This window comes from Pinus tabuliformis, chromosome X (assembly GCF_031772625.1).
Source record: "Pinus tabuliformis cultivar Carrire ecotype Pingquan chromosome X, CPIR1, whole genome shotgun sequence".
Lineage (NCBI taxonomy): Eukaryota > Viridiplantae > Streptophyta > Pinopsida > Pinales > Pinaceae > Pinus > Pinus tabuliformis.
Genome location: NC_142308.1, coordinates 1,169,628,590 through 1,169,644,636, shown reverse-complemented (window position 1 = coordinate 1,169,644,636; position 16,047 = coordinate 1,169,628,590). Strand labels below are relative to the sequence as shown.

The following is a 16,047-nucleotide window of genomic DNA, read 5'->3' as shown; positions in this document are numbered from 1 at the left end:
AGATACCTGCTAACTTTTCACTATGAAAAATATGTAAACATGATTTTTAGCTAGTGTACCTTCTGGTGCAATGAAGCAAACCATAAAGTGATCATAATGGATCAATGTGATTAACAAATTATTATAATTAAAACATTGTAATAGTGAATAGAGCTGAGCACCAAAATGACCCTAATGCATCAATGTGATTAAAAGATTATTATACCTAAAAGCATTGTAATAGTGAATGAAAGTAAAATCAATCGATAAAATGTGAAAACTTCCAAAACTTTAGTACAAATATAATGAAGTAGAATGAAGTGTAGACAAAATTAACACATAAAATGCAAAATGTATTATGTATCCTGTGATTAATCATAACAATTTGAAAATTACAACGTAAGATGCAAATCCATCAGAAACACAGAACCATTGGTTAACTATGGAATCTATTGCTGATATAAAGCTCTTGCAAAATTATCATGTTTGTGAGAAGCAAGTACGCATCATATTTCTCGAGCAGTGTGAAGGAAGCCATTCTGAAACTAGATTTCTCAGAGAATAAAAACAAACTTTCACTTACTGACAGACGATATCTTTGCTGGTCATGAATGGCGGCTCTCCATGGGCCGCCTAGTGCAGGTACCCACAGGTCTTGGTGGTCTTGCTGGACGCCCATAGTTACTGGTGGGCATGGTACCTTTCTTTATGTTATCATTGGTAGCAGACGAATCTGATCCTCTCCTGAGTGGCCTGACTCATATGTAGAATGTATCCTGTGATTAATCATAACAATTTGAAAATTACAACGTAAGATGCAAATCCATCAGAAACACAGAACCATTGGTTAACTATGGAATCTATGGCTGATATAAAGCTCTTGCAAAATTATCATGTTGTGAGAAGCAAGTACGCATCATATTTCTCGAGCAGTGTGAAGGAAGCCATTATGAAACTAGATTTCTCAGAGAATAAAAACAAACTTTCACTTACTGACAGACGATATCTTTGCAGGTCATGAATGGCGGCTCTCCATGGGCCGCCTAGTGCAGGTACCCACAGGTCTTGATGGTCTTGCTGGACGCCCATAGTTACTGGTGGGCATGGTACCTTTCTTTATGTTATCATTGGTAGCAGACGAATCTGATCCTCTCCTCAGTGGCCTGACTCATGGGCAGCTTTGCTCCCTTCTTCAGATTCAGATTTTCACTATTCATAACAACCCACTTTGGGTCACTTTACACAAGTTGCCTTTTGTTTCTCTCTCATTATCTTGGAATCCAGCCACTTGATTGTGATGGTTCAGCGTTAAAATCTCTAAAATCCTGATCATATGTCAATGATTTCCCAAAATTCTCAGTATTTATCTAGACATGACAAACCCACTTGCCAATTGGAGCAACGTCCGATATATTTACTTTCTCTGCATATATATACACTCTATATGTGTTCTCTCAAACTCGTACTTTAGTTCTGCAAATCAAGAATGGGATCGTCGGCCTCCCCTTTTATGGTGTTGTTACTCCTTTCCGCTCTGATTCTTGAAATATTGCCAATGTATGTTGCAACAAATAGAAGCGAAGCTGATCTCCAAGGTCTCATAGCATTCAAGGCATCAATCACCAGTGACCACTTGAATGCTTTAGCAGATTGGACTGCTTCTGCTCATCACTGTAATTGGTCCGGTGTGGCCTGCGATGCCCTCCACAACGTTATCTCCATTAGCTTACCAGAGACACAAATCCAAGGCGTCATCTCTCCGTTTCTTGCAAATATATCTTATTTGGCTTCACTAGACCTCAGGTCCAACTTCTTCCATGGCGCTATTCCTCCGCAGCTCGCTCTGTGCTCCCAACTTATCGATCTGGAGCTCTTTAACAATTCTTTGACGGGTACCATTCCTCACACTCTGGGTGGACTTCCCCTCCAGTCTCTGGATCTCGCCAACAATTTCTTGGTGGGAAGCATTCCCGACAGCATCTGCAACTGCACCAGTCTGACAGCTGTAAGTTTTTCATTCAACAATCTTACAGGTAGAATCCCTGTGAATATTGGGAATTTGGTAAAATTACAGCTTTTTGTTGCTTATGTTAATGAGCTCACGGGAGGCATACCTCCTTCCTTTGGAAAATGTACCGACTTAGAAGCCTTGGATCTGTCTGTAAATCGCCTTGAAGGCTCCATCCCTCCCGAGCTAGGAAATGTCACAAGTCTACAGTATCTGGATTTATTTGACAATGCCTTAACGGGCACCATTCCTTCCACTCTCAGCTCATGCAGAAACCTTGTACAGATTGCTTTGCATAAAAACAAGATGACCGGTACCATTCCGGAAGACATTGGGGCTCTTTCTAAACTAGAAGTCTTGTTGCTTTATACAAATGGTTTATCTGGGGGTATTCCCCCTGCTTTATCACACTGTAAATCTCTGGTTAGACTCGATCTTTCAGACAACCAACTAACTGGTTACATACCAGCTGAGCTTGGATCTCTCCCATCCTTGAAAATTCTACACTTGCACGTTAACAAATTAACGGGAAGGATTCCTCCCAGTTTAGGCCGCTGTTCTAATGTTACGACTCTGGCTCTCTACAATAATCAGCTGGCGGGACCTATTCCCCAGAGTCTAGGGTTGCTCTCTAGATTAGAAAAGCTTACCATTTTTTCCAATCAACTTTCTGGTTCCATTCCTCCTAGCCTTTTCAATTGTTCCAGCCTTGTTAACATTTCAGTAACTAACAATCAATTGACAGGACAAATTCCCACAGAAATTGGCAAGTTGAGCATGCTTAATTTTCTGTCACTCGGTAATAATCTCTTGTCTGGAGAGGTTCCAGCTACGTTGTATAACTGTTCACTCCTTCGAAAGCTTGACATTTCCAGAAATAACTTCAGCGGCTCCATGAAAGGAATCAGCGAGCTCAAAAAATTGGAGCTGCTTTCACTATATCATAATTCTTATACAGGGACAGTTCCAATCGAGCTTGGCAGTCTTAGAAATTTGTATTCTCTGGACCTCGGAAGCAATCGTTTCAGTGGCCCCTTTCCTCCTTCACTGGGTGTCCTCACTCACCTTCAACGACTGTTCTTGGACAGAAATTACTTGACTGGAAGAATTCCAAACGAGATAACTGGATGCAGAGAGCTTGCAGAGCTCAAACTTGACTGGAATCAATTCTCAGGTACCATTCCAGAGGCAATATCAAATCTTGAATGGCTGAATTTGCTCAGCTTGTCTGGCAATTTGTTCAGTGGTCCTATCCCGGAGAGCCTCAGAAAGTGCATTAGACTCCAGAATCTGGACATTTCTTATAACAAGCTTACAGGTTCCATACCCAGATCTGTGGCTAGTTTAAGGGGATTGCAGATAAATTTCAATTTATCTAATAATCTATTAAGTGGTTCAATACCATCTGAGCTGGGAGGAATGCAAATGGTGCAGTTCGTGGATTTGTCTAACAATAATCTCTCGGGAGCAATCCCCTCTTCTATTGCCGGATGCGTTGGTCTTCAGGGACTCGATCTGTCGGGAAATACTCTGCAAGGTCAGATCCCTGTGGCTCTGTCGCGTCTGCAGAACTTGGAGCAATTTCTAAATCTGTCAAATAATCACTTACAAGGAGAGATACCCGCGGAATTAGGCGAACTTAAGTTATTAAGAAGTCTGGATTTATCTTCAAATATGCTCTCTGGAAAAATACCGGTGGAGTTGGGGAATTTAACAAGCCTCATAACCCTCAATCTTTCTGGCAATGAACTCGAAGGCCCTGTTCCTCCAGTTGGCATCTTGAAAAGTTTCAATTCCTCCAGTTTCGGAGTGCTGCATTCCCAGCATCGTCGACGGCATACCATCACAGTTGTGGTTATTTCAGTTATTGTCAGTGCAATAATCTCTTTACTGTTTTGCATTGCATTTATTCTTTGTTACAGGGGCAGAAGAAAAAATAATATCAATTCTGAGGGACTGTCGATCAGCATGCCTGGAGAGCCATTGATCCAGAGATTTACAAAAAGGGATTTGGAGATGGCCACCGAGTCATTCAGTGCTGGTAATATAATCGGAAGCAGCACTATCAGCACTGTGTACCGAGGTGTACTGAGAAATGGCAAAGTGGTGGCTGTGAAAACATTGAAAATGGAAAATTCCAAGGAACTGGATCAGTGTTTTAAGAGAGAGCTGTATACCATGGCTCGTATCAGGCATCGAAATCTGGTAAAAGTGGTCGGGTATGCGTGGGATAACAGGTTAAAGGCTTTAGTAATGGAGTTAATGCCAAATGGAAATCTAGATGCAGTTCTGCATAGCGTGGATGCAGGGGAGGGGCATTCAGCTCAGTTGGATTTATCAAAGCGTCTAAGTATCAGCATATCAATAGCTCAGGCATTGGTTTACTTACACGAGAATTACGATTTCCCCATCGTCCACTGTGATCTGAAGCCTGCAAACATTCTCCTGGACGAAGATTTTGAAGCTCACGTGAGCGACTTTGGTACTGCTAGAATGCTTGGGATCCATCTCCAGCAGGAAGCAAGCCAAGGGACGTTGTCTGCTTTTCAACTTGGGACCATCGGCTACGTCGCACCTGGCAAGATTAACCTATCATTTAACTTTAGCATCATATGTTTTTCGTTTACTCTGAACTTATGTGGATTTTTGAAATATTCTGGAATGGATCTCGGTTTCGAAATATTTCTACAATTCACAATCCAGTTAAATGCCCAAATAGAACTTACTTATTTCTATTTTGAAATATTCCAAAAATCCACCATCAAATTAAAAATACTCATTGGTTTATATCATAAACATGTAAATATTTAAATTACGCAACAATCAATGTGAACAAGATGCATTGTGTGCAATTGCAGAGTTTGCATATATGGCGAGAGTGACTCCCAGCGCAGATGTGTTCAGCTTTGGCATAATCCTCATGGAATTATTGACGAGGAAAAGGCCCACCAGTTTTCCTAGCTCGTATTCTGCTTCTGACCAAAAAGGCAACAGTTTGCCAGAATGGATAGAAAATGTTTTCAAGGACTGCAAGAGCTTAATTAGTGTAATTGATCCTCTCCTGTTACAGAATGTGTCTGAAGAGCAAGAGGAGAAGATGACAAGTTTATTGAAGATATCGTTGCTGTGTACCAAATCAACACCAGAGAATCGTCCAAGCATGAACCAAGTGCTGCCCTGGCTGTTGAAGATCAAAGAAAATCGCATTCATGACGAAGATATTTATTAAGATTTCTGGATGTGAGTTGTTCTTAATCTTGCTTTGAATTTAGAAATAATGGATGGACCAGTTGTAATATTATTTTTTCCTTTCGAGGATAGATGTCAACTCTTGATCACTGTTGCTAAAATGTCAAAGAATTACGGCGTGCTTGGCAATGTAATGTCAACTCTTGATAACTCTGGTTCAAATGTCAAAGAATTACAGCCTGCTTGGCAATGTAAGGTGATTGACTCGTCTGACAGATGAAATGAAAGTACATGGACTGGACTGTAGTTTATAATAATGACAATACACTTTTATGGATTAAAATCTTGCATTGGAAGGATTGTACTCGAAGCTTGATTGAGGTATGTCATTTTTAAATATGGAAGTGATGGTTTCTATTTTCAGAACCCTAAAAATGTGTGAAGTTTTTTATTCCGTAACTTTGTAAAGGTGTAAAGTTGTGAGAAAGAACCCTATCACTTCAAAGATAGAATGTTGACTAGATCATGAGGGCGAGAGGTAAACATATGGGCTGAGTAGATCATTAGGGCGACAACCTTGTAGATTTTTAGCTGAGTGACTACACATTGATGATGGTGCATTTGAGCTGTTTACAGGTTTATGGGTTATTGTTCATATGCATTGGTACCAGTTAGGGATTTGATTTTCTATTAATTAAAAAATATATATTAAAATATTATAACACCATTATGAAAATGAACTTGAAACCATATTTTATGGATTAAAAAATGAATATTCATTTAATAAAGTCAAATTGGGATATATTGATATTGTCATTTTTTGAATGTAATGTTTAAAAATTTATTAAAATTAAATCAAGATATATATAATGTAATGTGTTAAGGTTTTTGGATTTAACAATTTTAAAATAACTATTTATCTTTTCAATACATTAAAATAAGTGAAAGTAATGATTATTTATATTTTTGATATTACAAATGATATGGCAGTGTTTGTAGTAATTTATTAAAAAATCTAAGTTCCATTCCAATAGTTTTACCACTTCTTTTTATTATGTTAACTCAATTTCCTTCGTTTTTTTTTTTCAATTTAACAATTTGCTTAAATAATCGTTTGAGCATTTGCATTATTGTGAATCCTTTGTAAAAGATTAATCAAAATATGTATTACATATATTGAAAAATTTGTTGGCATTTAAAAAGTTACTATAAATGTTTTTTAATTATTTTTAAAGTATATTATTTTATATTTAATCCAAAATCATTATTTTAAAGTATATTATTTTATATTTAATCCAAAATTATTAAATATTAAATTGTAAACTATTTCAAACATAAAAATATATTATTTTTATTTTTTATAATTATAATATATTTATATTTTTTTTAAGCTTGGTAGGATCTTTTCATTAATTTTCTTCAAAAAAAGATAGGTTATAACCAGAAATCAAGTGGTTAGATGGCCTCAACCTACCCAATGGGAAATTAGATTTGTTGGCCACCTAACTACATTATAAGTCATCCAAAAACAGAGAAGTTTAAGACTGTCTAAAGAAGCTATATATGTTTCAGTATCTTTAAACCTTTTACATTCTAAATAACTAAAATCGGATAGCATAATATGCAAATACTTCATATGACAAAATTAAAAAGCCAAAATTGATCCAAACAAGCTACTAGTCATCAGATGAATCCACTAGAGTTAGATCCTTCGCACTAGAACCAGGTAATTTTGTTTGAGGGAGACACATAGTATGTTTCTCAATGTGACTGAGGTGGGCATTCTGTTGCCAGATCCGGAATTGAATCAAAAGGAGTCCATGATCAATCTTGGAAGAATCAAAAGGAGGGTTAGCCAAAGCTTTGGCTACTATATTCTTCATTAACCAATAAAGATAGATTATCTGTTTATATTGGGAGGACCTTCCTCTAGAGTGACTCGGGTCTAGCACCAAGTCCTGTCATTCTTCCAAATCAATTTTTGTGTCTGCTGCCTGATGGTTTAACTCTGCTTCCCACCTCGAAATTAAATAATGAACATGCATTGGAGTACCCGTCTGAAATGCTTGAGCTACATCTCGGATGAGTCGCGAAGTGGCTTTGCAGCCCCTACCCCTTGCTTGGCAAGGCAGGGGTTGGCTACCTCCGCAGCTCGGCCCCGATTTTCTACCACACCCACAACCTTGACCAACCGGGGAGCCTTTGACAAAGGAGGGGTGAGCCATATTACTACTTAAACTGGCACCGCGAAGATAACGGACCTTGGAACAGGACGCTAAAACTTCGATCTCGTGGCATGTTACAAACTTAAGGTCCCGATACTCACACTGTATAAATAAACTTGTAAGGATACCATGACATAAATTCAAATAACAGTGAGTACAAGGGATATATACCCAACATTTTCCTTGGTAAATGATTTGGTTTTGTCCCAGGAGTCTGGAGACAACAACCCAAGGCTCCCCAAGTCATCTCAGGGAAGGATATAGAAACAAATTAGGAGGAAACATACCCAGGAAATCCTGATTCTTATCAACTAGCAAAAACATTGAACAGTCAAGGCAATAAACAAAGTCATCCATGCATGAGATATATATTGAATTTCATACTAGAAAACTCAAATACATCCCCATGCGAGATAGAAATATTCCAAAATAAACAGAAACAATAGTGTAGTATTTAGAAAATCCATCATGAAAACCAACTTTTTCCTTCTAGTATTCGAGGATGAGTTTCCACTTGACTCTAGGCATCGAATTATAAGCACTCTCCTGATGATAAAACAAAGAAATTGAGCGTGCATGGGAAGGGATATAAGGGATACCTAGAAAAGTAACATACCCACTGATGTAAACCATTGAAGGAAGGGAGTCGTCTACACCAGGGTGGCAGACCACTTGGAGCTCCTTCACATTCAGTCATCAGTTTTCCGAGAACCCTGTAACCATATCCTCTCTCAGAACAAGAAAACTGTGGTTTGATACTGGAGAATTACCTTCATAAAACCGAATGCAGAGGTGACCCTTCCACCTTCCCCTATGCCATAAATGAGTTGCATGTGCAATGCCACCTTGCTATACAAATCGAGTGTGTGAGGGTTGGAATGAGGCCAACCTCCATCCTTTCCTTTCATCGCATTAATCATGGCATCGATCCCAATGAGGTCACCTCGCACCCCGATCAAGGGAATTATGATATAATTCTATTGAGATTAAGTGAATAATTTTATATTTCTATTAATCCATTAACAATTTTGAAATATTATAAAAAATTATGTAATTGTTAAAAGATTAATCATTTTCTATATGAAAGTCTTACATCTTGGAATTTTATAAATTATGTGTGTTTGTTTTTTTTCCTTTTCTTTTTTATTTTATTTAATTTTATTTAGAAATTATTCAAATGAATGTTAATGTGTATTGGTGTTTATTTGTTTTATTATTCATTTGTAATATAGTTGCATGTTAAAAATAATTTATAACATTTAGATTTTGTAGATAAATGATATGAATGTGGTTATATTAATGTTTATATATTTCTTTTTTTCAATAGTAATATAGTTACACAATTTTAAATTTAATTTTGTTTTTTTTATGTTTTTTTTAAGCTAGTTATTTGTAATTTACAAGACTGGTTTTTAATCTAAAAAAAAGTTATGATTGAAAAACATCTAAATCATCAAACCCTCAGAATCATCCAATCCATAATAAAAGTAGATTTTTATTAATGTCTACTACAATTATCATAAATTTTGAACTTTAAATGACCTTACAAAATGAAACCATCTAAACAACATTGTTATACAATTAATTGTAACATTACTATATATTTCATAACATTGTAGTTTTGTTATTAAAGATTTTTGAAGTTTGAAATATAATAAATCATGGTAGGTGATTTTCCAATAAATACGATAACAATTTAATATTTTTTAAGTTGATTATATATATATATATATATATATATATATATATATATATATATATATTTTTTTTTTGTAAAAAATCAATTTAATAAATTTTCATAATTACAAATTTATTTTAAAAAACAAGTTAACTTTAAAATATTTTAATCCCAAGTTATCTATCTAATTTATCTTTGTTGAGAACTTGGTAAGGCTAGGTACGAACTGGTTTATCCATGTAACACAATGACATGAAAATATTACACAAACACGAGAGTGAAATTTTAGTTCTTAGTGTAAATTTTAAGCTCTGCAACTCCTCTAGGGCTCGTATCAGGTAACAGTGGCGGTGATTAACCTATTCCGCGCGGCGCTGGTTGGCAGTGGCCTGCGGATCTGCTGAAAGCTGCAGCGCCCTCGCATGGGGGCTCCGTTTACGGCCTAACACGGGCTGTTTTCCTCCTTGAGGGCGACCTCATTCGACATGGAACATGGCGATGGCTCCGAAGACTCCCCACCACCACCTCCTGAACTGGAAGCATTCAGGTCTCTTGTTGCAGCCTCAGGAAAACGTCAGCCTTCCGGACCTCAGCTCAAGTTCGTCAAAAAACTGGGAAGTATTCCAACGGTGTCTTTGCCGGTGGAAGACACTTGCAGATCAACACTGAATCTCGCCGAAAGAGGACTAATTGGTCAGTTTACAGGGTTATGGCCCTCCCCGAAAGCTGTTGAAGATTGGGTAAAGCGCAACTGGATCCCCCTGGTCAAAGAAGGAATAAAAAGTTATTTCGTGGGCAAGGGTTTTTTTGTGTTCGTGTTCGAAAATGCAGAAGATAGAAGCCTGATTTTCAGAAATGGGCCATATTTTATGGGCCCTCAAGGACTGTATTTGAATAAATGGTCCCCCGACTTTGACCCAACTCAAGATGTGCCCACGGCAGTGCCAGTCTGGGTGCGCCTTCCTCACCTCCCCCTCCACTGCTGGAGCCAGAACTCGCTGCAATCCATCGGAAATGCTCTCAGCAAATATATTGTTGGGTCCCTATAATACTAGTGATTACCCCATTACTATTGTAGTTATACCCCTTATTTATATTGTTGTGCCCCTATTACCCCCATGTTGTTATTTCTGTGCCCCATAGAATCCCTCTATTGTTATTTTTGTGGCTTTATATTATTATTGTTAGGTCGGCTGGATTATATTGTGACTCCTTAGACTCCTATATATAGAAAGGAGGTTTTGTCATTTGAATCATCCAAGAATTGTTCATTTATGTAATGTAAAGGAGGTTGCCCCCTCGAAGAGGCTGAATTCTAAGGCGTTGATCTATCTTTTCTATCTTTTCTTGAGCTGGTTTCATAACATTTGGTATCAGAGCTTTGGATTCTAGGGTTTCGCTGCTCCAAACAGGTCATCGTGGCATTTTCGCTATAACTTTTTTCTGTGACGTTTCAGAAGTCGCAAAAAAAACCCATTTGAGAAGAAATCGCGCTGAACCTTGGGTGCGAATTTCAGAGCTTTTTGCGCGATATTTGCGGAGATATGATCTGAGGAAGTTGGTCTTTTTGCAGACTCCTGAATTACATTCAAAACAGGTGACCTGGGGAAAATCGTCATAACTTTTTCTCTGGGGATCGGATTGAAATTTCGTAAGAAGGTACAGAAAGAGGACGGACTGTAGTTTCTTGTATGCATGTTTCAGATCCAAAGGTCAAAACAGTGACTCGTGGCACGTCGTACAAGTTCGCTCTACTGAACTAGTCTATAAGCAAGTCACTGTGGGAGATTTCACATAACTCTTCCTTGGAGAATCCAATTTGGGTCAGACTTGTGGCATTGGAAAGAGGACATAGAGGGCTACTACAGCTCACAAATTCAGAACTAGATGATTGGAAAGTACAGAGATACATCAGAGGCAATATCGAGCTCCTACAAAGTGAAAAAAGGTGTGTAGATTTTCTTAAATTTTTGCTTAAGCTTGGTTTGAAAATTTATTTTGAAGGAATTCAAAGGGCATAGTAGAGCATTATTATCGGTAACTGATGCCCCGAGGAAAGAAAATGCAAACACCTAGTAAGGAACCTGAAAGCTCTAGCATGACTCATGAAGAAGAGGAAGAAATGCAACATGATATATCAAAATTACAAGACCAAGTGCAACAACTGTCCCTTGCACAAAAAGGAACATAATCTAAGATGGATGGTTTAAAGAAAGATGTAGAAGCTAAGATGGATGGTTTAAAGAAAGGTATAGAAGCTAATATGGACTGTTTAAAGAAAGGCGTAGAAGCTAAGATGATTGACGTGGAAGCTAAGATGGATGATTTGAAGATAGATTTGAAGACAGACATGGACGAATTGAAGATAAATATGAATAAGTGTCTACAAGAAATGGTCCCTAAGGGTGAAAGGGTACTAAAGGAAAGTCATGATGAGAACAAAAGAAATGCATAATCTTAAAGAACACGAATCTTTCGATTCAGTGCTCAGAAAGGAACGTATACGACCAAGTTCCAAAGTTAATCATGATTTCATAGACGCTAATGTTGGATTGAAGACTCACCATATTCCAAAAATCGATATGAGGAAGTTTGATGGCAAGGATCCCGCCACATGGATATTACAGATGGAGCAATTCTTCGATCTCAATAATGTGCAAAACACACAAAAGGTACGTATGGCAACTGTATATTTGGAACCAAATCAGTTTGTATGGTATCAATGGCTTTGCTCTCGTAAACAATTTATCACTTGGGCAATTTTTACGGAAGAATTGATAGCACATTATGAAGATACAAAAAGCAACACTTTTTTTAGCCAATTGATAAGTCTCAAACAAAAGGGTTCAATAATGGAGCACATTGAGGAGTTCCAAAAATTGAACATAAGGGTAAAAGATATTCCAGAGGAGCATAGGATTGATGTGTTCATAGGGTCTTTAAAGGATAATATCCAACATGATGTTCGCCTTTGGGAACCTGATTCATTAGAGAAGGCATTCAGGTTAGCAAGAAAAATGGAAAGCAAAATTATGGCAACCAGGAAGCATACCACTCACAACTATAAAGACGGAAGTGTTGTTGCCCCTAGTCTTCCACAACCTATAAGGTTGACACCACAACAATTGGAAGAAAAAAGAGCAAAAGGGCTTTGTTACAGTTGTGATAGCAAATACACTAAAGGTCATAAGTGTGCTGAGAAGAAATTATTCTACATAGATTGTGAAGAGGAAGAAGAAAAGGAGCAAGAAAGGTCAAAAGAAGAAGATATACTCCAGGAACAAAGCCTAGATGAAGAACAAATAAATCCGACCATATCTTGTAATGCATTGGCGGGAATTACCACTCCTCAAACCATCAAGATAGAAGGACAAATCAAGAAGAAAAAGGTAATAGTGTTGATTGATTCAGGAAGCACCCACAATTTTATTCATTGTAGGGTAGCAAAAGAATTGAATTGCTTCCTATATCCAGCACCAGAGTGTCAAGTGATGATTGCAAATGGAGGAACAATAAATTGCTCTGGAAAGTGCCATAATATCAAGCTATCCATGGGAGAATATGTATTGACTAGCCCAATGCTTTCCATTCCAATGGGAGGTGCTGATGTTGTACTAGGAGTCCAATGGCTACAATCCTTGGGTACAATAGCTTTTAATTTTCAAGAACTTTTCATCAAATTTTCTACGGAAGGAAAGGAAGTTGAATTAAGGGGTATTGCAGGGAAACCAGGAAAGATAATCAGCTCTAATGGTATGACAAAGCTTCTAAAAAAGGAGCAAAGAGGTGTAATTGCACAATTATGTTCGCTAGATGTTTCCACATTGGAATCATCTATTTCTCCAGATCTCCAAAAAGTCCTGGACAATCATTCCAAGGTATTTGAGACTCCCAAAGGTCTCCCACCTATGCGTGATCATGATCATGCTATTCATCTGATTCCAGGAAGTGTTCCTCCAAACATCAGGCCGTACAGATATCCCTATGTCCAAAAAAGTGAAATTGAACGTATGGTTGCAGAAATGCTAGAGGCTGGTATAATTCAACCGAGTCAAAGTTCTTTCTCTGCTCCAGTAGTATTGGTGCACAAGAAGGATGGATCATGGCGCATGTGTCCGGATTATAGGGAGCTCAACAAGCTCACTATTAAAGATAAGTTCCCCATTCCTGTCATTGATGAATTACTGGATGAATTGCATGGATCAATTTACTTCACCAAGTTGGATCTTCGTTCGGGATATCATCAAATCAGAATGAAGATTGAAGACATTCCGAAAACGACATTTAGAACTCATGAGGGTCATTATGAATTTTTGGTCATGCCTTTTGGCCTTACCAATGCACCTTCAACATTTCAAGGTTTGATGAATTCAATTTTCAAACCATTCCTTAGAAAATTTGTGTTAGTATTTTTTGATGATATACTAATCTACAGCAAGTCTTGGAAGGATCATGTTGAACATGTTGACAAGGTGCTACAACTATTGGAGGAGAAACAATTATATGCAAAAAGATCCAAATGTTTCTTTGGAGTCCAGGAGGTGGAATATTTGGGTCATATTGTATCTCATGAAGGAGTTAAGGTAGACCCTAGCAAAATTAAAGCCATTAAGGAATGGAAAATCCCCACATCCATAAAGCATCTGCGAGGATTTCTTGGGTTGACAGGGTATTATCGCAAGTTTGTTAAGAATTATGGGAGAATAGCAGCACCTCTAACAACATTATTGAAGAAAGATGCATTTTCATGGACTCCGGAAGCAACAAAGGCCTTTGAACATCTTAAAGAGGCAATGTGCCAAGCACCGGTCTTAGCTACACCGGACTTCACAAAAACCTTTATTGTGGAATGTGATGCTTCAGGAAATGGAATTGGTGTTGTTCTAATGCAAGATGAAAGACCCATTGCTTTTGAAAGTCGTCCAATCAAGGGAAAGTTTTTAAGCAAAGCTATTTATGAGAAGGAAATGTTGGCAATACTCCATGCACTTAAGAAATGGCGACCCTACCTAATGGGAAGACACTTCAAGGTAAAAACGGATCATGATAGCCTTAAATACTTTTTAGAACAAAGATTATCCTCTGAAGAGCAACAAAAGTGGGTCACAAAGATGTTGGGTTATGACTTTGAAATCATCTACAAAAAAGGGAAGCAAAATGTGGTGGCAGATGCACTCTCAAGAAAGGATGAGGATGTGGAAGCATTGTTGTGCGCCATTTCTATTATCCAACCAGATTGGATAAACGAAGCAAGGGAGGAATGGAAGAATGACGAAGAAGTGTGGGCACTTATTCGAAAGCTACAACAAGATTCCAGTACGTCTGATACATTTAGCTGGAAAAATGATTCGTTATGGTACAAAGATCGCTTATACCTCTGTAAGAATTCCCAGCTAAAACAAAAGATTCTTATGGAATTGCACACTTCTCCCTTAGGAGGGCACTCAGGATTTTTAAAAACTTACCACAGGGTTAAGAAGGAATTTTTTTGGGATGGCCTTAAATCAGATATTCAAAAGTTTGTGGCGGAATGTTTGGTTTGCCAACAAAATAAAGTTGAAACAATTAAGACACCGGGTCTATTACAACCTTTATCCATTCCAAGCCAACGTTGGGAGGAGGTTTCAATGGATTTTATCACAGGTTTACCCAAGTCTGAGGGAAAGAGTGTCATCATGGTGGTAGTTGACAGACTTACCAAGTATGCACACTTTTGTGCATTATCACATCCATTTAAAGCCAGTACAGTTTCTACTGCATTTATGGAAACAATTCAAAAGCTACATGGAAACCCAAAGATTATTGTAAGTGACAGAGATCCCATTTTCACTGGAAATTTTTGGACAGAATTATTTTCTTGTCTTGGTACTCAGTTAGCTCATAGCTCATCTTATCATCCTCAATCTGATGGGCAAACTGAGATAGTAAACAAATGTTTGGAAGGATATCTTCGTTGCTTTGTATCTGATAAACAGACACAATGGGTCAAATGGTTGCCTCTGGCTGAATGGTGGTATAACACTTCCTTCCATACAGCAACAAAAATGACCCCATTTATGGCACTTTATGGGTATCAACCACCATCCATCACATCATATTTAAGAGAAAATTCTAAGGTTCAGGCAGTGGAACATCACATCGAACATCAACAACAAGTCCTCCAACTCTTAAAGGATAACCTCGTGTTGGCACAAAATAGAATGAAACAACAGGCAGATCAACATCGCAGTGAAAGAAGTTTTGATGTAGGTGATTGGGTATTCCTACGGCTACAACCATATAAGCAAATGTCCCTAAAGCAAGCTAAGAAGGATAATAAATTATCACCAAAGTATTATGGTCCGTACAAGGTGTTGCAAAAGATTGGTACTATGGCATACAAATTGGAGCTTCCTGCAGCTTCTCGATTGCACCCAGTTTTCCATGTTTCATGTTTAAAGAAGGTTATAGGCGACAAGCTCCCAGTTCAAACAATATTGCCAGAACTTGACGAGGAAGGAAAAATTATATTGGAACCGGAAGCAGTCACAGAAACAAGAACTCGACAGCTACGAAATCGATCAATTTCAGAGTATCTTATCAAGTGGAAGAACTTATCCGCTGAAGATTCCACATGGGAGGATGAGAATTTTATGCAGAAGTATCCAGAACTACTCAAGCGTTGAGGACAACACTTTTTTGAAGGAGAGGGGCATGTTGGGTCCCTATAATACTAGTGATTACCCCATTACTATTGTAGTTATACCCCTTATTTATATTGTTGTGCCCCTATTACCCCCATATTGTTATTTCTGTGCCCCATAGAATCCCTCTATTGTTATTTTTGTGGCTTTATATTATTATTGTTAGGTCGGCTGGATTATATTGTGACTCCTTAGACTCCTATATATAGAAAGGAGGTTTTGTCATTTGAATCATCCAAGAATTGTTCATTTATGTAATGTAAAGGAAGTTTCCCCCTCGAAGAG

General features: G+C 37.9%; 1 protein-coding gene across 1 annotated transcript; it reads left to right on the top strand.

The window, feature by feature from the left end:
• Positions 1-1,350: 1,350 nt before the first annotated feature.
• On the top strand, positions 1,351-5,517 carry LOC149144076 (uncharacterized). Its single transcript, XM_089448551.1, has 2 exons — positions 1,351-4,565; positions 4,846-5,517. Exons 1-2 carry the CDS (start codon positions 1,466-1,468, stop codon positions 5,214-5,216), a joined length of 3,471 nt encoding a protein of 1,156 aa, XP_089304677.1. The 5' UTR covers positions 1,351-1,465; the 3' UTR covers positions 5,217-5,517.
• Positions 5,518-16,047: the final 10,530 nt, after the last annotated feature.

Coding starts and splice junctions, on each gene's coding strand:
- LOC149144076 (XM_089448551.1), top strand. CDS start 1,466: ATGGGATCGTCGGCCTCCCCTTTTATGGTGTTGTTACTCCTTTCCGCT. Junction 4,566..4,845: donor CATCGGCTACGTCGCACCTG/GCAAGATTAACC, acceptor GTGCAATTGCAG/AGTTTGCATATATGGCGAGA.